This window comes from Euprymna scolopes, chromosome 2, assembly GCF_053919585.1.
Source record: "Euprymna scolopes isolate OS-2025 chromosome 2, ASM5391958v1, whole genome shotgun sequence".
NCBI lineage: Eukaryota > Metazoa > Mollusca > Cephalopoda > Sepiida > Sepiolidae > Euprymna > Euprymna scolopes.
Window position 1 is genome coordinate 21,049,313 of NC_136483.1, and position 24,060 is coordinate 21,073,372.

Below are 24,060 nucleotides of genomic sequence, written 5' to 3' on the forward strand. Positions count from 1 at the left end.
GAATCCCAGAATTCGAGAGTGCTCAACTTCGGTTAGTTTTTTTGCTTTAGGTATGGTAACACTTTTACACAGTGATTGTTAATCTCTAACTGAATTAAAAACATTAGAATTACCATAAATCTAACAATTTATTCCCTTGGTCTTATAATTTTGATCATGTGTAAAAACGTCTAATTTAATAAAAATGCAAATTTTTAAATAAAATTTTTGGAATGTACATTTTTGTTTTCATAACCTTTTAATTTGTAGTATTAGTAACCTTAAGTCGGAACAGTTTAAAATCTATTCTTAAAAAATGGTTTCTTTTTAAAGATTTTTAAGTGGTCTTAAATTTTTGATCAGCAGTGTATTTGAAGATTAACCTTTTTGAATCATAAAATTTAAATACCTATATATATATATATATATATATATATATATATATGCGCGTGTGTGTAATGCATATTTGTAAACAGTTACAAAGAACATTTATGAAAAACTAGGCGACAAGAAGAAACACATCATATACCCAACGCATTATATACCACATTTATTATATACACCTGGAATTCTGCTATCTAACACTGCCGCAACGTAATAGCTGGAGTACTATTATTCATGGAAATTATTGTTTCTTTGCAATTGTTAAAGGAAAGGAAATCTGCTTGCTATGATTATTAGAAATATTATAAAGAAGGTTGCAGCTTCATCTGTCCATTTATAATAACATCAAATGAAACAACATCTGATGAGTTGGTGAAGACAGGAAATTTTTATGAAAACATAAAATCATAAAATTGCCATCCCATTAACGAAACGGCTGTAATGAAAAAATCCAAGGTGAAATAAACAAAAGTTACAAAAAAGAAAAAATGTAAGTCTTTAAATTTTAACAAAGTTTTGTACTATACATATATATATATATATATATATATATATATATATATATATATATATATATATATATATATATATATATATATATATATGAGAAATGTGTCTGTCTGTGTATATGTCTGTTAACTAGGCGATAAGACATAGGAATGTGAAATATTATAAGAATAGTTCCCTGTCAATGTAGATCGTCATAAGGAGTTCGTTTTTATCTTTTTTGTTATGAAGGGGTCACCAAGAAAGTATGACTCCTTGTTAGAAATGTCTAACCAAACTTATGCTGATGCTCAAAATTTTAACATATTTTTGTTCATTTTATACTGATAAAACCACCTATGAATGAATTGTCGTAGTTTTCACCGCATTCCTTCAGTGTGATACAATAGGCTAGTTGACTGTTTCATCTTTGAAAGTTTTCATAGCAAATATCAAAAGATCAGTTCAGTAAAATGTAGGTATCCCAACTTTGCACCAGTCACACACAATCTAAACACAGGCCGTTATGCAATAGGATATTTAAAATTAACTCAAGGGGGAGGGGGGGAATATTTAGTGATATTTCATGTGTTAATTAGCAACTTTTTTAATCAAATATTTAATAATTAATCAACTGAAATATTTAATAATTAATCAACTGAAATTGTACCAGACAATTCCTTATTGTGCCACAGAAATACGGTTTGATCTTTTGCATTTACTGACATTATAATGCCATGATGGGTAAAGATAGCAACTTTTGTTCAATGAATCGTTTTCAATAAATCGTTTCTCAAAGGTATTGTGTTTCGGCATAAAATAAAGCCAACCATGGGATTAGAATTAAAAATAATTGTTATAATGCAAAACAAATAGATATAGTCACACAAGCCTCCATTGATGAGTACCTTGCAGAATGTCGACTAGCTTTGCAAATGAATTCTGGGAGAATGTTAAATGAATTAAAGGCATAAAATGAGCCCAAAATGTTGTTATGCCGTAAAACAGACAAACGATATCATTCAATCGTGTTTCAATGGATGATCAATGCCATAAAACAGGCAAATCAAAGAATATATTGGAGGGCATTAAATAACAGCAAAAGGGGTTGATGCATTAATAAACTAAACGAAATTAACTCTATTGCCTTCATTATTCACTATATTTTTCAACAAGAAGATTATCAAAATTCGTTAATCTTAAAACTAGTTATAGTTTCATAAACATTCAATAAAGAGAAAACAAACTTTTTACTTACTTTATTTAATTGGGATGGACTAAAAGTTCTTTTTAATTCTTTGCTAAAATCACCAAACGAATTTGATAAAAATTTCCCTGAAATTTTATGTTCATCGCCAGAACTCTTTTTTTCAACTGGCAACAACAATGTAGTTCCATCACCCCGGATTCCAAAGAGTTTATTATCGCCTCCTTCGTTCTCAATGACAGATATCTCTGAAATTGACCAATCCAGCTCTGCTGATCCCTTTCCAATCTCTGATGATTGTTTCTGGCCATTCCTTGCTCTCACCTGAGTTGACATTCCATGTGTTGATAAGCCAGGATTCTCTGCAGATTTCTCATTGGAATGATTTCGATTCCTTCCTGCAACAATATGAAAGGAATTTTTGTCTGATGAAAGTTCAGAGGAATCTGATACCTTAGAATTTATATTTGTTTCCAAGTTCTGATATGCGACGAAGGATCTTTTATTCTTTAATAACGATTGGGTTATACTATCTGTAGCTGGAATCATCTGTTTCTTGAATTGTTCAAAATGGTTTTGTGTTTCTTTTTGTTCAAAAACATATTTCTTATTTGCCAGAATTTCGTTTTCAAGATTATCGCATGAGGAAAGAGAATCAGACAAAGAATAGTAATGCATGTTATTCGTATAACCATTACGAATCTTTGAAAACTCATTGTGTTCTTTTTCTTTCGCTGCTGACCGTTTTCTATCGTAGAATAATTTCAGATGATAAAGAGGAGCATTTGTTTGCACGTTGTCCATTAATAGCTGATTCGTTTTGTTATTATTTTGATCAACTTTAATTTTTTTTGGTATCTTCTCTGAAATACTATTAACAGGCATTTCTTCTAACTCTCTTGAACTACGTGATTCCATCTGAGTCTTTCCCAAATGGATGTTGGTCGTCTTATGAAGAATTTCAGAAGAATCAAATCGTTTTTCTCTTTTATTTTGTTTATTAATTCTTGAATACTTTTCTGATTTCAAAGCTGTACTGTTTTCTACAGTGCCGCCATCTGCAATATCTTCATCTGCTTTCTTGTTGGGTCTTTTATTGCATTTGCTTTCCAAGACAAGAAAACCAGGAATAAAATATTTGTCTTCTTTGCTTCTTAGATGACTTTGCTTCTGTCCTGGCATAGTTAAGTGTTCATCCTTATATTTTATATCCAACAGATTGCTCGTGTTTGCAGGTTGACATTTTGGTGTTTCATGACATTTCAGCTCACCTGAAAGCGATTCCTCGGTATCCTTTATTTCTTTGTCGATCTTCGAATATTCAAAATAGTTTGGTACATTCGTTTGCACAAACACTGGTGGAGCACTTGCAGATCGAATATTCCGAACATGGCTACGGGAATATCTTTCACTGATCTGCTTGAATTTAGGCTTTGAATTTTCAAACTTATGTTTTTCAAATTCTTCATTTTTACGAAGAGCTACTTGGTTATCATCTTCATCTGGCACCACAAAATTTGCAGCATGTGTTTTTAAGAATTGTGATGAATATTTATCTGCAGAATTCGATTTATTTCCTTCATACTCGGTTGAATCAATCCTTCGATCACACTTTCTTAGATCCCTTTTCTGATTATCAAATTCTCCCAGGTACAAATCTTCCCCATAAAAACATTTCGTCTGAGGTTCCAAAATTTCTATAAATTCTTTGATTCTGGTATGAAAAGTTTGTGAAAAAGGCTTTTTTGTAAATTGCGAATTTCTCTGATATTTTTCAGGATTTATTCTTCTAATTTCTTTTGGACTCTTTTCTCCATGGTCCAAATTAAAATGTCTAAAATTTGATTCAAGAAATGTCGAATTCTTCAATGTTTTGGAAGTTTTTAGATACTTCTCAGTTTCTTTTAGAGATGGTTGAGAAAAAGATCTTTCTGTCACACAACGTTGTGATCTTTTATATTTTTTCTCACTCGTGGACTGACCAGGATTCTTCTCCAAACCCAAAATATCACAGTTCAACGATTTAGAATTTGATTGCTTTTGTGTTTCAAATGGGTATATTTCAGATTTATGTTTGATATTCTTTGAATACGTCTTTTCTCTGGATGGAATTTCTTCTTTTCCAAACTCTTTGAGATTTTCTCTCGTGATTGGTGGACTATAATTTTGGTCTATATATTGCGAATTGTAAAAAGACAGATTATTAATTTTCAGTTCAACTGATTTCACATGTTTCTCGGTTTCCTCACAGACAGGCTGTGAATTGGATCTCTCGGTAAATCGTTTTTGCTGTCGTCTATATTTACCAGGATATGGGTCTTTAAGACTCAAATTGAAAGTCTGAGCAAGGTCACTTGATTTTGTCTGGTAATTATGTCCGTTTCTCTCATATTTTTCTATAAGTTTCTCTACTTCCTTTCCGGAGATTTGCGAATGAGGTCTTTCAAGAACTTTTTGTCTAATTCTTTTGTATTTAGAAGATTCTTTTTCTCTAATAGGAATTGTTGAATTCTCATTGAGGACTCTTTTGCTTTGTTGTTTTTCATATATTGAAATTGGAGAGTTCATTGTTTTCTCGGAACTTGTCGTCCTTGGAACGGTTTGAAAATCATGTAGAAGAAGTTTTGAATGTTTTAAAAAGCAAATACATTTTGGAATTGAGTAAATTGTCTGTTTTCTTGGAAGAATATGCAGCGCCTAAAAATTACTGTTCCCTTGACTCTAAATAATAATGAAAAATGTAGTTTTATTGAAGGTCCAAGACATTCATACAGTATAATCACCTTAACACACTGGTTCTCGTTAGATCATCAAAGTTAAGCAACTTTAAACCTGGCCAGTACCAAGTGGGTGACTGTTTAGGAATACCAGGCGTTGTATGTGGGAAGACGTCTGCACTTCTAGCAACTGCTGCGTTCCATTTGGCCTCCAGCTGTTTTGACACCGTCCTACCGCTGGATCAGGTTGGTTAGGATGAGAAAGCGTGCAAAAGGGATCTACATTATGAACAAAATCCTAGCACAATTCATCCATCATCCCTACAATGATCAGATGGTCTTTGTCATTCCGACGAATGAATCACTTTAAGTCATTATGAAACTTAATCTTTTCTTAAAGGCCTAAATATTTTAGTAATTTTTAATTTCATAGCAGTCTAAATCATGAAGAAGTTTACTTTTTCTTAAGTTCAAGTCTCGCATAAAATTATCCTTTTCTTGGATGTCTAAGTCATGAAAATAGATGCTAATTGTTTACAGGTATAGATTGTGCAAACACTTGCTGCTTCATTAATGTTTTATTTTGTCGACTTTTCTTCATGCCATGTGAATTTTATCAGCAAAAAGCAGATTAAAAAACGGATGCAGATTAATTTTCATAAAGGAAAATGATTGATCGAAACAAGAAAGTCAAACTTCCTCTTCTTTTGAGTCTTCATTTTAAACCTGCAAATATAAAACAAAAAATTAATGATTTATTTGTGGACATTTTTTTCTTATTTAGGCATCATTTATCATAATCAGTTTTCCCACATTTAAAAATAATAAACAAAATCAGGGCACTTCTGCATTACATAGGCGGCGCAATTATTTTCTGCATTATACTAAACTATCTTTTTGTATTAAAGTTTTCTTTTCAGCGTTTTGAATTTATCGTCAAGCAATGTTTGCGTTGTTGTTTTCGTGACTTTTCTGCTTTATTATTTTATTATTGGAATCCTTTGAGATGAGTAATTTGTATAGTTATTTATTTATTTATTTGAAAAGCATATTTATTTATTTGAAAAGTATATTTATTTATTTGAAAAGTATATTTATTTATTTGAAAAGTATATTTATTTATTTGAAAAGTATAGTTATTTATTTGAAAAGTATATTTATTTATTTGAAAAGTATAGTTATTTATTTGAAAAGTATATTTATTTATTTGAAAAGTATATTTATTTATTTGAAAAGTATATTTATTTATTTGAAAAGTATATTTATTTATTTGAAAAGTATAGTTATTTATTTGAAAAGCATATTTATTTATTTGAAAAGTATATTTATTTATTTGAAAAGTATATTTATTTATTTGAAAAGTATATTTATTTATTTGAAAAGTATATTTATTTATTTGAAAAGTATATTTATTTATTTGAAAAGTATATTTATTTATTTGAAAAGTATATCTATTTATTTGAAAAGTATATTTATTTATTTGAAAAGTATATTTATTTATTTGGAAAGTATATTTATTTATTTGAAAAGTATATTTATTTATTTGAAAAGTATATTTCTTTATTTGCAGACTGTTGCCCTCATCATAGTTGTTGTTTCACGATGTTTCAGCCAACTATTCTTCTGGCCTGCATCAGATGGTTAACTGTGGCAGAAGTAATTACTGAGGATACAGTTACGTGACTCAGCATTCCTATCCCGTTGCGGTTAACCACCTGAGAAATAGTTGGCTTAAACGTGGTGAAACAACTATGAAGATGAAGATAACAGTCAGCCGGAAGATGCTGTCAGGACGATCGGGTTAGGTTCTGGATCAGTACCACAAAATCAAAAGAGACGAAGATTTATTTACATTTTTTTTTCTTCAGAATCAACGTTGATCTTTACATTTCCATTATGTTCAGCCGATGATCTCTTCAGCTTTCTTCTTTATGAAAGTGATATTCGTTATTTCGAACCTGATTTGATTTAAATCTTTATACATTTAAGCAAAGATTGTTAAAGATTAACGAAATCTTCTGCTTAATTATGCCATTTTATTTTTTCAATACTTTTGATTATTCTTTTTTCTGTTAAAATAAAAAAAAAAATAATGTATGTTCCATATTAATCATGAACGTTTTCGATTCTTTGTCGAATTATCATCAGGTGACAAAAACAAATGGCAAAAAGAAAAAGCTGTAGAAAAAAAAGAGAATTTCAAAAAATAACGGTGTAACGGCCACAAGAAATCAGTTAGATGCCGAGGGAGCGTTTCCACACCATTCCAGGAAAGACGTTAACAATTTAAATTCGATGATGCCAGGATTAACATCACCGAATAAAATTGTATTATGTTAAGCATTTTAAAATATTATGACTGGTTTCATAGGTGATAACTAGGGCTATGACAACAGCATATTCTTTTCATTGTTTTTACTCTTGAGTATATATCTGACACAGACACAATTAATCTTCCGAGAACCACATCACTCTACATAAAAACATATAAGATGTCAATGGATATATACCTGAGAGTCAAAACAAGGAAAAGAATATGCTGTTGTCATAGCCCTAGTGATAACACAGAATTAATAACATTGCATATTATTTCAATATTTCAAAGCATTATTCATTTTTTTTTTTTTTTTTGTGGCATGAACGGGTCACTATGAAAGACTCAAACACGATATGATTAAGAAAAAGGTATTTATTTACAAGACAGAACACATAAAGAACAAGATTTGTAATAATTAAGGCCAATATGGCGTACTACAAAATACCCCCCCTCCAAGAGTCGGAACCTCTTTATATTTATTTTGTCCGGAAGAGCTCATATCTGGTGTATGATTCCCCACAACAATTTTGCTTATGCTGTTTGCAAAAAGGGGTGTCAATATTAAGCAATTATGTAACAGAGCACAGATGCGTGTATGCAAATGCATGCAAAATGACGTCACCCATAAATAAAAAAACTATAAAAAGAGAAAGAGCACGTTAGAGAAGATGATCACGTAAGAGACGTGGATGACATTCGAAAATACATTTCAGAAAACGATCACATGAGAGACATCACAGTCGTAACGAGAAGTCATGCGTGGTGGGAGAATAAGGTAATAAACGTTGTTGTACAACAAAAAAGTGAGTTGATGTTCTTTTCTATTCTTTGTCTGCTTTGCGACTGAGGCTACAACGTGTTGGTTCTCGGATAAAGTTACAATTTATCTATGAAAATGTTACGCAATGTAAACTGTAAAGTCATAAAGTATGAAAATATTCTTTCATTTTAACTAGACCAACGCAACGCTAACTTACCAAGTAATTCTAGATGAAGACATTCCTTAATTGTTAACACAGTCAGTGGCATTGTAGTCAACACTTCAAACGATTCCACTTTTAAATTACAACCGGTAAATGATTAAAAATTTATGAAGCGTATTACAAAGTATAAAAATATAATAATAAACACTATCAGACAACGCTTGAAGGGTAGAGTCAGTTTTGCTCTATCGAATAAAAATATCCCCATCCCCACTGAAAGACACCAATAGAAGAAGCTTAACATTTTTTGTAAGAGCTTATCTCTATGACAGAAATGCAACCTCGCAAATTACTGTATGATTGAGAATTATCTCTACTCTAGTCTTGATCCTAAGCTTTATTTTCTGACTTGGTGTCTAAACGCTGCGCTTATGAGGAGACTTGGTATCAATAAAAATTCATATCATCTTGGAAACGATTGTACAAAAAACTCTTGCTTATGCTGAATGTTGAATTCTTGGAACATATGTAAATGAATACTTCATATATATATATATAATGCCGAGATATATATATACTAGCTGATCGTATCCTGGCGTTGCCCGGAAAATGAGATTAACTAACACCAATTTGATTACTTATTTTTAACCAAAACAGGAAATTTATGATGTCAAGAACAAGTCTGGCCAGACACCAATTACTGCGGGCTTTCGGCCTGGCATCTTGTATTTTCCTTTTGGCTGTGGTGATGACGCTCTTGTAGTGAAAAGTAATCTTGTAGAAAAAAGTGCTGATACAAAGGAAGTAACTTCATCATTTTCCAGAAATAATTTGGGACATCAAAAGCAACGCAACTTAGAAGAATTACAGATTCAGTAAAATAAGAAAAAAATGTTGAAAATATGGCGCTAGTTTCATTTAACATTAACAAACCAAAAAAAAAAGGCGACGAAAGTTGCTTAGTAATTAATATTTATTAAAAAACGTACATATAAAGGCTATATTTTAAAAACAATATATATATTGCTCCCCATGTGGGGGTACCAAATTGGTTAAAGGGAAAATTATTCCCAACTCACATTTAGGTAAAAATACATTTTTGTAAATAATTGAATTAATTTCAAAACGTATCGCAAAAACAACAACAAATAACATATATAAGCAAATCGCAATATATCAGAACAGTTGGCGAGAATGGACCAGTGAATAAAGAGGTTAGGCTCATTATCGTGAGGTCTCGATTTCGAATCTCGCTAGATTCAGCCACTCTGATGAGTCGTAGACGATGAAACACGTGTTAGTGGATACTTATATTTTAAAAACAATATATATATATATATATATATATATATATATATATATATATATATATATATATATATATAGTCTAAAGAAGGTTTGAATAAAAAAAATGCAAAAATAAAGAATGCAGTTTAGATTCCCGGAAGGAAAAAAAAAAAATATTAATTTTAACTTATCACAGACTAAGCACCTACATAATCCGATTTCTAAAATGTTTATAATGACCAAAGGGAATTCATTTATATATGGATGAAAAAAAAAAAAATATTAATTTTAACTTATCACAGACTAATAACAATGATAGAGAAAAAAAAAAAGACTAACAATGATAGAATCCGATTTCTAAAATGTTTATAATTACCAAAGGGAATTCATTTATATATGGATGAAAAAAAAAAAGCCTTTACTAAAATTGTTAAATAGAAATAGACTTAGCGCTTGCATAAGCCGATTTCGCAAAAGTCTTCAATTTTAAAACAGAATTTAACGACATAAGGATGAAAAGAGAAAACTTTAACTAAAATTTTGTAAATAGAAAACGGGGATCATCAGCTTCTTTCCATGTAGCTGTTTCGGAGATTTAAAAACAATATATATACATAGTAGTTTTCACTCCAGGTATGAACCGAATGCTAACAGCATTTGGTTAAGCCACACAGAAAGGAAGTTTGCTGATCAGGTCCGAAACTTCCACTAATGTGGTTTTCAGCACTGATGATATACCTGGAGGTTGGCATCAGTGAGTGTAATGTAATCGAATAAGAAATATTAAATAATATTATACATCTTTATTTTTATACACAGTGGAACGATAAAATATCGCCCTAAAGAAAACAACACTACAGATTTATTTTAAAACTTTTATTGAAAAAATTAATTTAGGTTACTTGATTATGTTGTAGATCTGACATCTATTCAATGTAACCGCCTTCAGCCTCACTCACCTCCTTGATATAGATCGAGAACTGGGAGCATGCATTTTCCACAAGTGCTAGTGAGAACTAGGCGAATAGGCGACGATCAGGCTAGCTTTTGTGTTGTAGGAGATCATGTCAGTGATGTTCTCGATGTATGACCAAATGAAGTAGTCCAGAGGTAGAGGAGGAGTGTGCCAATAAGAGAAGGGTACAAAGTCGTAGCACTCCTTCTGAAGCCAAGCCTGGGTCTCTTTGGACATGCAGGCTGGCACCGAGTCCAGCGGCAACCTGATTGCACCAGGGGATACCACACACTCTTCAGCACATCCAGGTATACTTTGATGTTGACCTTACAGCCAATTTCAAAGATGTGAGGTGGTATGCTGTGGTCCTCACTTGAAACCACACCAATGACCATAATTGTGTCCGGAAACTTCGTTTTTATCACCCTGGACACGTCCATGTTATTCCTGGCAATCCAGCGATGCATTTTGAGGGTGCTGGCAATGGTCCTGTTGTCATAACTTGGATCAGTAGAGTTTTACAGTTGCGCATCTCTGATTTTGCTCGTTGAACATTGTGTCACTTTCAGACATGATAGAAGGCGCCTCTAGCTCTTAGGATTTGTACATAACTGGCCAACTAGTAGATGGTCTGCAACAAAAAAAAAGAAAACCGATTTTCACCAAATGGAAATGGAATCATGTCGTCTTTTCTAGGGCGACAGTTTTATCATTCTACCTTGTATATATATACATATATATCCTTACAATATATAAATGCAACTTTGACTTTTAAATCGTCTATAAGGAACCTCACACACACAGATGTGTGTGTGCGGTTGTTCCTTATAGACTCCAAAACAGCTGAACATATTTTCTTGAAAATTTACAGAACTGTTTTTTCCCGTTCTTTTCCTGCTTCACGGCACGGGTTCGAGCCTGCCTTCCTACTACCACTTTTTTTTGTTTTGCTCAACATACACCTCCAAACACCCGGGCAACACCGTGTTGAAATGCTAATAAATAATATTTGTTGATTTGTTTACGTCCAAAAAATATGGGCGATTTTCTCTATAGAATGAAATTTTGAAATGCTTTCAGATTACAGAAAGTATAATACTGTAAACCTAAAGTCAATATAAAAACAATCCCAACCAGATAAAAAAAGCTCATATATGTATGAGAGAGAGAGAAAGAGAGAGAGAGAGAGAGAGAGAGAGAGAGAGAGAGGGGGGGGGAGAATAAAGAGTAAAGTTACATAGTAACTTTATCACATGAATGGGGGGGGGGTGAAATCAATAGCATACCTTCGGGGTTATACATATAAATAATAAAAATGTTCCGAGAAAAGTAGCTCCAGAAATGCTTGGTTTCCAAATCATAGGTCATTAAAACAAATACTGATCAATATCCTTTATTGTAAATATCTAAGACGCACAATACATAATACGCTGTTATCTATTATACTAGTATGGCTATCCGGTGTTGCCTGGGATCATTAAAAAAAACATAGAAGGTGCTGCCAAAGTGCTACTAAAACCACTCCTTCTCTCTAGAACAGAAATTTCAGTCTTTTATGTAATCTCGTACTACCTGCTCTATGTAGGATATTGAGCAAGATAGATTATGCCTCCCGGACAATACCAACAAATGACAGAGAAGTTCCTTATCCTGGATAACACTGATTTTAAACACACCTGCTCTGTCTAGGATCCAGAGCACTAAAACCAAGTTAACTCACTTTTGGATTACTATTTGCCCATCCAGAATGCTGAGCATTTTTTATTTATGACTCTATCCAGGACATTGAACACTTTTTACAAAAAGGAGTCGTCCAGAGCACTAATAAAACCAAATTCTCTCCTCTAGAAGATTTTTATTTATTTTTTTTTTATTTCACTTTTGGAGTTACTACCTACTAGGATATTGAGCACTTTGGATTATGGCTTTCTGACAACACTAATAAAAAGAACAGATAAGTTCTTTATCCTGGATGACATTGTGTATAAACACACATGAAATGAAAGAGGCTTAATTAAGTTCCCTCTCCCATAGAAGAGAAAACTGATGTTTAAATTGCAATATGAAAAATGTTTATTATATGATAACATTAAAAATCGTGTTTACTTCTTGATGCACAGCATAATCACGTTGACACACCGGCTCCCGTTAAAATACTAAAGTTAAGCAATGTTGAGCCTGGTCAGACTAAAATGGATGTCCATTTGGGAATTCCAGGTGCTGTATGTACTCTCTGCTTATCTTGGCATTGTTTCCAGTTGTCCTGGACCTCCTTGCTACTGGACTCAAGTAGTGCCGATGCAGAAGAAGTGTGGTTGGAGATTGCGCAACCTTGTCCTATAATTTCACATGCAGCTACCCTTACAAGGAGTATCCATTGTCTTTCAAGACTGAACGGAGGCTTCCACTTGTTGATAACATTAAATGATGAAAGAATGTAACTGGGGTTACCCTTGTTCTTTGTATAATAGAATGTTTCAGCATCGTCTGTGTTTTCTTCTGACAATGATAAACGTTTCGGAATTTTTTAGATGAGGATTGATTATTCATGTTATTTGGATTCTTCGGACTACTGTTCTCATCTTGAATGTCATCTGTACAACGTTTCAGTCGATGTAATCTCTGACTTTCTTCAGGTATATCTTGTCAAACTCTGTTGAACTTGCGAATTTGGACAGAATTTTGAGCAGAACCCTTTATTTACTTCACAGGAGTAGCATGCCTCCGTTTCGTCAACCATGACAGGATAGTGATCCTCAGTAATTTGCACAAAGGAAAAAAAACAATAATATATATATATATATATATATATATATATATATATATATATATATATATATATATATATACTAGCAGTCTATATATATATATACTAGCAGTCTGCCTAGCTTTGCTTGGGCCCTATGTACTGTTCATAATTTTATATGCATATGTATGTATTAAAAAGTGTATATGTGATTAAATGAAGTAATGATATATATATATATATATATTTGAAAATCAACGGAAATCTCTCAAGAGCTCTTTTGGCCATACTCTCACCAGGAGAAATCGATAGCATTGAAATAATATTAATGACGAAAAAAAGAGCAATGGCGGATCTTTTATAAATGAAAGATGCCAAAAAAGGACGATTAAAACCAATAATTTAATTTAATAAGCGTGTATAAAGCGATTAAAATAGCACCGCGAGGGTAGGGGGGGGGGTAAAGTTCTTCAAAGAGATTTAACGCTTTTAACAATTCCTTCTGCCGGCACAAAGGTTTACGAATTGCGATAGAGATAGATTCTAAAATTTTTAAATGATTTTTAGAACCCGCTCTATGAAGTATCTCAAACCACTCTATTTTATACTGATTGGCACAACAAGGATTCTCAACCAAATGTTGGTCAATAGCAGAGTCCAAAACTGTAGAGGAAGGGAGACTCACAGATCCCGCTCCACCCTGTCTAATCTTGGATGGAATGTTCTGATTTATACAGTCTGCACATGCAAGGAAGTCCACCCAACATAACCAGCATCACACATGCATTTAAATTGATAAATAATGTTACTATTTTGGATGTAAGGCAAGGACTTCTATCCAGTCATGGCTGACGGAACAAGAGCATGCCACCCTGTAAAGTAAATAAAGAGTTCTGTTTGAAATGTCGTCCAAATTTCCGAGTTCAACAGAAACATTCCCGAGTTCCACAAGATACACTTGAAGAAGGTCGGAGGTTATATTGACCGAAATGTTGTGAAAAATGACACTCAAGATGAGAACAGTAGCCTGAAGAATCCTAATAATACGAATAAACATTTTATTTTTTAACTTATTTCCTTTAAAAAATTTTTTTTAATTTGGTTTCTGGTTGCAGTTAAAGTCCCAAAACAAAGCTGAAAGGGAAAAGATAACGAAATACCAAAGTCTTATGTACAACATGAAAAAAAAAACTGGAATCTAAGGAAGATCTCCATCATTCTAGTAATCATAGGAGCAACCGGACTCATGAAAAAGAACTTCAAAAACTAACTGGCAAATATACCTGCTGAACTAAGTGCAAGAGAGATTTTAAAAATTACACTTAAAAGGACAGTTAGAATCTTAAAAAGACCTCTCGATTGGAATGTATGAGATAGTGGGTGAATTTTTGACATCTGGTAGGATTCTCTATCTCAAGCTAGAACAAAATAATAAATAAATTGAAAAAAAATTAAAAAAATATGTATAATAATGAAGAGGACATTAGCTAGAATCGAAACTAAAACGTTGAGATCTTTAATCTTTCTTTCTACTAACTGAACTAATTAATACTCGATTAAAAAGAATGAAAAATAAATAGGCTTACTCAGTATCTTGCTCGGTGCTACTAGATCAGGCTGTCTGAAGATACTGGCCTCCTGGCCTAAAATGCACCAAACATTGATGTTATTTTTTTTTCTTTCTTTGCAAACTCAGCCATGCTTTACAAAGTCAAAAATAAAAATAATTTCTTCTACAAAACAATCAAACCAAACAACACAAATAAATATTTGCGATATAAAGGACTTGAAACATAAAAACTTTTTATCAAAATGATCAGATTAGACATTAAATTACCTGAAAAGAGTTGATATGCCGTAAAACTAAACAATCAAATCAACTTAATGTCTTATTTCTCGTTAAAAAATAGTGAATAATTAAATAAATTTATTATATAAAACTATGTGTGTGTTTGTCTACCTAAAAGTAAAAAACTGCAGAAGACACAACCACAAAGTTAATTCAGCACTATTATGGGTATAATATGTGGGCATAGTTCCCAAAATAAAGCTTTTTCTTCAAACAGAATCTGGACGAATTTATTTTTTGTTGTATTCATTCTTTTGCAGTGGAGTAATGGCTAAAGTTGCAGGTACCACTTTTCTGAAGGTTAAAGGTTCGATCCTCAGTGCAGGTGATACTAAAAATACTACTGCGTATTATGTAAAACTTCTGCTCGTCATGGCTGACAGAACAAGAGCAAACTATCCTTGTGAATTAAATAATGGGTTCTGTTCGAAATTCCATACAAATTCCCAAGTTTGATAAGATACAACTTTTTAAAATTTTTTACATGTGAGTCACCACTTATGAAGGCCCGCAGACGATTCGAAGATAAGGATTAATGAGTGTAGCCTGAAGAAGGTTGGAGGTTACATCGGCCGAAAAGTTGTGCGCATAACACTCAAGATGAGAACAGTAGTATGAACAATTAAAATAATCCAAAGTAAAAAAGAATAAAATGATAGGAATAATCCATAGTAAACAAAAGAAAATATCACCAAAGTAGTAATACTATTTAACCGGTAAACGTAGAGAGGAAGAGAGAAAGATAACGAGCAAAAAAGAAGAGTATATTTTTGTTTTGTGATTTGTGTCATATTTAAGTGGCATTGTCAACTTACTTTTTTCTTATACAAATAATCTAACTCAAGCTCAATGGGTGACCTAACGGTTCACATTTTTTCTAGTAAATTATGAAAATATATGGTAATAGAATATTCCAATTTTAATCCGTAAGGAGTCGTCAGGCTAACATGTATTGAGAACTATTGAAATAAATACTGAAAATCGATGCATAAGATATTATATATCCTTATAACATTTTTTCTGTACACACGGAATATATATATATATACTAGCAAAAGTACCCGTCGTTGACTGGGTTCAAAAACAGCCTACAGAAAATGGACTCTGATTTATGAAAGTATGATAGGTTATGAAAAGGAAGGGTTGTAATGAGATAGGTTCGAATTTGGGGGTATCAAAACCAAAGCAAAATATTATGAAAGTAGAAATAAAATAGATAAACCCCATAATTTATTATACCATACCTGTTCACACTGAAACACTTATCACAATATTCTGTGGATCTATATTAAAAAACCTTGTTAAACTTTGTGACATATTTCCATTCTATGGGGGTCAGGCGCGAATGAACACCCCATAATTTTATTATACCATATTTCTTCAAACTGAAACATAATTATCAAAGTATACTTACGCAGATAGATATGAAAAGTCTTTATTAAAGTTTGTGTCTATTTCCATTCTATGGAGGCCAGGCACGAACGCAGACCCCACAATTTTCTTGTACCATCCCTATTTAAGTTAAAACATATTTATCAAAGTATTCTTATGTACATCTATATCAAAAACACTTGTAAACGTTTTTTTTAATTTTTAAATTTTTTATTTCCATACTTTGTGGACCAGGCGCGAACGCAGACCCCGCAATTTTAATGAACCACTGATTCAAACATACCCATTTCTGTGTCTCGATACATCTTCTATCATTATATGTAATCAGTTTTTTTTTAAATAGTCAACCATATAGGAGCCTATTCGTGACCACACACACACATTCAGCTTTATATTATATATATATATAACATTGTTATAACAATAACTGTTTTTGCTTGTGCAATAAATAATAGAATGTTAAGTAGTAATATTATTGAACCCGTAATTATAGATAAATAGATAGATAGAGATAGATAGATAAAGAGATAGAGAGAGAAAGAAAGAACGAGGGAGATAGAAAAAAGAGATAGATAATGAGCAAGAAGGGACTAATTTTGGATTTTGTCTCATGAGTTTTTCATATTTAACTGGCATTGCAAACTCACTTTTTCCTGATTCAATAATCTGACCCAAGCTCATTGGGTGACCCAATGGTTCACATTTTTCCGATATATATATATATATATATAATAACACACGACTTATTCTGCTAACAATAACTCTTTTTACTCGTGCAATAAATATGTAAGAATGTTAATTGCTACTGTAGTAATACTAATATTACTTTACTAATTATAGACTTGAATAATAATCAACTTGTATGAGTATCTCAAATGATACTAAACTACATTTAATTTCTATGTAATACGAACCCGATCGCTTTATTATTGTGTTATATATTCTTACCTGCAGTGAGCCGGGTATTTACTCTCCAAGGGACTTCTTTCTCCTTAACTTGTCAAGAGTCCCTTAACACGTGGACTGTGAATTTCTTGATCAGTGAAACAGAGACCGGCTTTACCAGTGAAGAACAGTATACACTCAATCACGTCCACTTTGCCCCCAAACGGATCTGTGTTTTGCTCGGCTTGCTTTAGAGACTAGCTTGTCTGGACATGCCAAATAAAAAGCAAGAAATAAAAGGAAATTGACGTCTACATGGGCCGAGCAGGTGGTTCAGCCTGTTTCAATGTTTTTATAATTTCTCTTCTCGTTTATTCATTTATTTCAGTTCAACTCCTGCCTAAATAAATTTGGCCAATCAGGTTTGTCGAGGTAGATACAAGCAAGAGCCCTTTATCAGGTCATCCGGCTGTTGTCCATGGTGACTTGTCTATATTCCAATCAGGAAATGAAATTTCGACTGGGGGTTTTAAGGAGATGTTAGATTATTGGCGCAAGCAAAAGTGTTATGCTCGACTGACCAGACCAGGTAGCAAAGTACGAAAAGTAACATCTAGGTATAATATGTTGGGCAGAGTTCTCAAAAGAGAGCTTTGGTGTCTGTTATTTTTACAAAAAAACAAACAAACAAACAAAAAAACAGTAATATGTAGTATAGTATTAATCCTGGATGGGCTACAACGGCTTCCTCTAAAGGAGGAAGTTTAAAGGGAATATCAAATTCACAAGTGATCCCCAGCCACATGCCCAATCATACAGCGCCTAACATTCCCATATGGTCACCCATCTGTTACTGGCCAGGCTCCATATCACTTAACTTGATGATCTAACAAGAACTATTGTCCCCATGCCATTATTTTTACTTATATACTAAAAATTATTATCAACTAGATTCAGGTTTTCTTCTTCACCTTCACCTGCCCCGTGGTGATTACTGTTTGGTTGGTTGTTTTTGTTTTACGGCATATCAACCCTTTTCAGGTTATTTAATGCCGAATCCAAAGATTTTGAAGAAAAATTTTTTAATAGAATATATTTGTTGTTTTCAAGTCAGTTTCTATTTAACCCATAGTTGGGACCCTAACAGGTACTACCACTCCGGGTCAGAGTGGACCTGGGAGCAATGGTAATTAAAGGGTGGCTCCACACTCCCCAAAGCCCGCAAGCTGGGGTCTCACCACTGGATATAGTTTAAGGTCATATCCAGGATCAGTGGTTACTGTTGGGGTACTACCTGTCAACCAGGTAGTTGATGGGGTTTGACCTGTCAACCAGTCCTTTCTATCCTTCCCTATCCTCTGCACATTTGACTACCCCGCTCAGCTTCAATCCTGTCCATTCTGTGATGCTGTCTTCCCATCTCTTCTATCTTCCTCTCTTTCTTTCTCCTCTGATTGTTCCATGGAGCACTGTCTTGGCAAGCCTCTCTCCTCTTGTTATGTGGCTGAACTATTTTAGTTTGTGCATTCTGATTGTGGAGATTGGGGTGTAGGAGACTCTGGATAGAGGTAGTGCGTTTCTTGCTTGGCAGCTGGTCCTACCTCGTTAGGAAGATGGGCATCACTGGTTCTCATCAACTCTTGAATATCTCATGTACTAACTCCAAGCATCACACTGCTTCAGCTGCCGGGCTAAACTATGTGAGAGGTGATGTTGATACTGCACCACTAAGTGAAGGATCTCCTAGAAGCAGATCAGCAGCCAGGATGATGGAGGTTCAGAAGAACTTCAATGGTTAAGTGTCTGCGGTCGAGCGAATTGGGGGAAGTCAGCAGTGGCCAGGCCTGGAGAGGGAAAGACTCCACCAGGCATAATTGCCTAAGATTAGCTTCATGATGAAGTTCATTTATTGCTTGCCAAAAAAGAAAGTGTGCCTTGTTTGAGTGCCCCTATTTACCTACCTCCCCACGAGGACAAAGTTCGGTTTTTAAAGAGGCCCTTTGCACAATGGAAAAATTATAATCCTGTTAGCATCCCCTTACTATTGAGTGCACCTTAGTCAACAGACTATAAAGCCATTCTCCCTTTGAAAGGAGAAAATAATGCCAGGGAGAATACTTTCAAGAGACTTTTTTTTCTTTTTTTTTTTTTTTTTTTTACACGGTGGTCACCAGTTATCAAGGCTCGGAAGCCACTCAGGGATAAGGGCTATTGCAAGTACAGTACGTTAGTGTGGAGATTTAATGAAGTGTTTACTTAAGAGGGCGGTTCATCAGGAATTTGTTAACGTTGGACTTGAAAACATCCAAGTTGTAGTCAGGTGGGAAGCAGGCAGACGGAACAGAGTTCCATAGGCGTGCAGTTCTAAGAAAGAAGCTTTGTTCATGGAATCTACGTGTTGATTTAGGCACAGATAAAGAGTGGGGGAAATTTTTCACAGTGGATTCAGCTAGACGAGTGTTTTTCGTGAAGGATTGGCGAGGGGGGACCAGAGATTGGAGTTCAGACGAGCACCTGCCATAAAAACAACGATAAAACAAGGATATGCTCGTAACGTCTCTTCTGTGGGAGAGATGTTGCAGGGTAGAGAAAAGGGCATCCCCCACTAAGCCACAAAGTCTATTTTGTACTCTGTCAAGGCAGGATAGGCTGTTTTTAGCAGCTCCTGCCCAGATATGGCAGCAGTATTCCATCCTTGGACATACTTGGCTTTTATATAGATACAGAATTGCATCAGTAGTGAGATATCTTCTGGAGCAGTAGAAGGATCCCACCATCTTTCTAGCAACCTTGGCAACAGACGATGTACGTGTTCCATTTCAGATCAGGAGTAAAGGACAAACCCAGAAGCTTGTCAAAACATGGGGCTTCTCCTAGACAAGAGCGATCCATTTCAATTGATGCCAGCTGGGGATCAGAGCATTGATGATGTAAAGATAGGAGTTTGGTTTTAGATGCATTAAAGGTAACCAGCCACGTCTTCCCCCACTGAACCACGCGCTCGAGATCAGAGGAGAGAGAATCAGAGAGAACTTTGTCATTTACAGCCTTTGATGTGTTGCCATAGATGGTCGTGTCATCAGCATAGATGTCAACGAATGATTTAAGTATGTGTTCAGGGATATCATTGATGTAGATCAGGAAGAGAGTTGGGCCCAGGATGGACCCTTGAGGGACTCCAGCATTAATACTGCAGGCCTCTGATTTTTGTCCATCGACCACTACTCTTATGAGCCTATCAGAGAGAAATGGTTTAATGATTGAGAAAACATTTCCAGTAATACCATAGCTGGAAATCTTGTGAAGTAGGCACTTATGCCATACCTTGTCGAAGGCCTTTGATATGTCAAGAGCAATTGCCCTAGAAAGGAAGCCTTTGTCAAGAGATTCACTAATCCTGTGATATATAACCGTTAGCGCATCTGCGGTAGATCTTGCAGAACAGAAACCATATTGTGTTAACATATACAACACTGTGATCCTAGTTCAAACACTGGATAAAAATGAAATTACCATGTATGAATGATCCTATTTATCTGCTTCCCACAAGAGGAAAGTTTGGTCTTTAAAGAGGCAGTATGTACGGGGGGGGGGGGGGCTAAGTATAATCCTATTGTAATTACTTCAGGATTGAAAGCACCGCACATAACAGACAAGTAAGCCATTCTCCCTCCAAAAGGAGGAGGTAATGTCTGGGATAATGGCCTCGTGAGACTGAACATATAGTACACTTTGAAATATATACTTTTTTGTACAAAATATAAAAATACATACACTTTGATCCTAGCTAAAAGACTAGAGAAAAATATAATTTCTTCCCATAGACTTGCCTCTCCACAAAAGCGGAGTTAAACACAAAGTCAGCTTTTCAATCTAGAGAAAATCGAACTCCCCAAATAGAGGAACTGGACTGAGAACAAAAATACTTGTATAGTCGCGTTGGCACTTCCTCTCGATTGAAGGAGCCTGAGAGATTTTCTTCTTTAGGCTCAACATTTTGATCCTAGTCCAAAGGCTGGATGTTATGGAGTTCATGACATGCATAGCACGATTAGTAAGGCATTGAGTGCGATGGAGTTCAAAAGGCTACCAGTGACATAGATCAAACCCATTGATTTCCATCATCAATACATGCACCTGCATGCAGCAAAGGGGTCACAAGACAGGCCAGTGAGTGTATTTTGAGTGTAAGCTGGTTGATGAGGGTTACAGCCCCCCACACACACACACCTTAAAATAAATAGGGACGTATATGCGTTTTTCTCCACAGTTTAGAGTCTACAGTTCAAGTTGGACAATCTACAGTCTAGAATTAATGAGAGAATCTTGATTCAAGATGAGAAAACAAAAAAAAAGAAGAAAAAAGATCTTCAGCGATGCAAGGCAGCTCAGTCAATGATGGAATCCAAATAAAGACTTCTCCAAACAAATCAAGTTTTGAAGAGCAGGCATGAATCGTCGTAGGGGGCACTGACCAAAAATGAGAAAAAAGGTACGTGTCTTAAGATCTTCTTATATGTGACACACACACACACACACACACACACACACACACACACACACACACACACATAACTGTTGCACACCTGTGCACTCACAAGAGACAGACGGTCACGGCTATGTCAAATTGTATCATCATCATCATCACCCCACCTCCACAGGACATAACATGGATTATTTGTTTGCTAACAAATTTACATATTATCTACTGATCAGATTTTTGTGGAAATTTGAATGATGTATGGAGTGAGAAGATGAAAACGTAAACCTTATTTACATCAACCGAAACATTGTGAAAATAAAGCTCAAGATGAGAGCAGTAGTCTGAATAATCCAAACTAGCAGAACCTGCGGAAATTCCACGGTAGCTGAACATTTTTCTGACACATTATAAATAAAATGAATAAAAAAAATGAAATAAACAAATTTAAAACTCTTTTTTCACACAACACATTGTTTTTTGGGATTTTTTCCTGAATAAGTTTTGTTATATAATTTATAAAAAAAAAAACAGATGTCAATTCACTTACACATGTTTTTTCCTGAATAAGTTTTGTTATATAATTTATAAAAGAATGTCAATTCACTTACACATGTTTTTGAATTTTAAATAATAAAAAAACTTACAGTCTCCTCTCAACATGACTTTTTTTTAATTATAAAATAAAATAACCAATTTCAAACCATAAACAGACAGCCATTTTTCTTTTTTTGTTTTGTTTTGTAAAATTTCTGGAGAGGAAATGGTTTTAATGATTTTTAACTGATAAAGAGCGACCATAAAAGAAGATAATTTGTTTCTCATTAATTAATGTTTGCGATGATGATGTCTTTTTTTTTTGTGAGACCAGACGTCGGATAAGTAAATTAATATTTAGATAATATGAACGGTTTTTATGTGTGTCTTATAAGTGTTGTTCAGGGAGTTTCATACAGGTTGTCTGGAAGAGATGTTTTATGCTGATAGTTTAATGGCGCTTGGCGGTGAAACAACGAAACGTTTACTTGCTAAGTTAAACTAAGTCTGGAAGTGAATGTTATTAATACCAACACTAAAGTGACGATCGATGGTTGTAGTGTTGAAAAGCTACTAAAACTGTTGAAACTTTTCCTGTTTAATTTGTGGAAAGATAATTGGAACAAACACAATTGCAATGAAATTACAGGTAAGTTGATAGAAGACACCGGTTTGTGCGCAAAAGATAGATGATAACTCCAATATGGAGTAGGTGTGTTTGAATATCAAGGCTATTGAGATTTCGCAGAAGTCTTTTTACCTTGTTAATACAACTCGAGCCAAGGAATCAGCTGATGTTGGCATGACAGGAAAAGTTACGAGTGGACAAAGTAAGGTCAGAGAATTTCTGTCATTACCAACCAGCAGAGTGTTATCATTTCGACTAAGAAAAGAGACTATCAGATAAGTGTATGCAATGTGATTATGTATAGAAGTGAATCCTGGCCAGTGGGGGTTGAAAATATAATGAAAAATATATGAGAATGATACATTGGGTGTGCAATGTGAGTTTTAAATCTAGGTAATATGAGAGGAAGATTAAATCTGGATAGTATAGGGAGATGCATGCAGAACAGGATACTTTGTTGGTTTGGTCACATTGAAAAAATGGATAGAGATTGCTTGGTTTAGTAGATGTAAAACAATTAATATTGCAAGATCAGTTGGCATGAGAGGTCAAGGAAAACATGTGAGAAAGTGATAAGGACGGATTTAAGAAAAAGGGAGATGAATAAAGACCTGGTCAGAGATAGGTTAGTTTAGAAATCAAACAGACGATAAATCGAATATGATGATGATTCTATGAAAAACTTATTATTTATTTGTTTTTTTGTTTGTTTGCTATAGCCATTTGGCAGATTTCTCTTTTAATCTGTTTCAATTCAGCCATAGAAAACATTGCATAGAACATTTACTGGTCCTTCAAAAAAAAGGAGGGTGGACCTGTAAATTCACCTTTGTCCATTTGTATGTTTGTCCGTTCGTCTGTCTGCACTTTTCTCAATAACTACGCCTTGGAATTTTTTGAAATTTTGCACAAACATTAAACATGATATGAGTAAAAAAGTAACAGAACGGATTTTCCGGGAAAATTCCGGCTGCCCCCCCCCCGGTGCCTTTTGGGTTAAAATGGCTAAAATTGACACTCTTGTGCTTATTAAAAAAAAATTGATGCCTTGGATTTTTATAAAACTTTCTGAAAAGTTGTAACTAACTGATTTCTATATAATTTTCTTTGTCTATACTTCGCGATAACTCTTGGGTGTGCCCCAAGGGCTCTTTTAGGGCTAATAAAAGCACTCCATTTTTGGGGCTATTTTACCATATTTGTCCAAAATTTTCTGTGTATGTCTATTTAGCAGTTTTGCATAGTGTTGAACTCAAATTTAAATATGTTAAGGCCTTGGAGACTTTTG

At 34.1% G+C, this 24,060-nt stretch overlaps 1 protein-coding gene and 1 long non-coding RNA gene across 2 annotated transcripts in view; both read right to left on the minus strand.

Annotated features, from left to right (window-relative positions):
* LOC145289608 (uncharacterized) overlaps positions 1 to 5,457 on the minus strand; it is a 194,307-nt gene extending 188,850 nt beyond the window's left edge. Inside the window, exon 1 of the mRNA XM_080136424.1 lies at positions 2,108 to 5,457. Coding sequence (XP_079992550.1) covers positions 2,108 to 4,624 — 2,517 coding nt within the window. The 5' untranslated portion in view covers positions 4,625 to 5,457. The remainder of the gene's footprint in view (positions 1 to 2,107) is intronic.
* A 4,704-nt stretch (positions 5,458 to 10,161) lies between these two features.
* On the minus strand, positions 10,162 to 17,491 carry LOC145289660 (uncharacterized). The gene is made up of 2 exons (XR_013869309.1): positions 17,191 to 17,491; positions 10,162 to 10,886 (listed from the first exon to the last, which is right to left on the minus strand). It is a non-coding gene; the product is annotated as an uncharacterized LOC145289660 (long non-coding RNA).
* Positions 17,492 to 24,060: the final 6,569 nt, after the last annotated feature.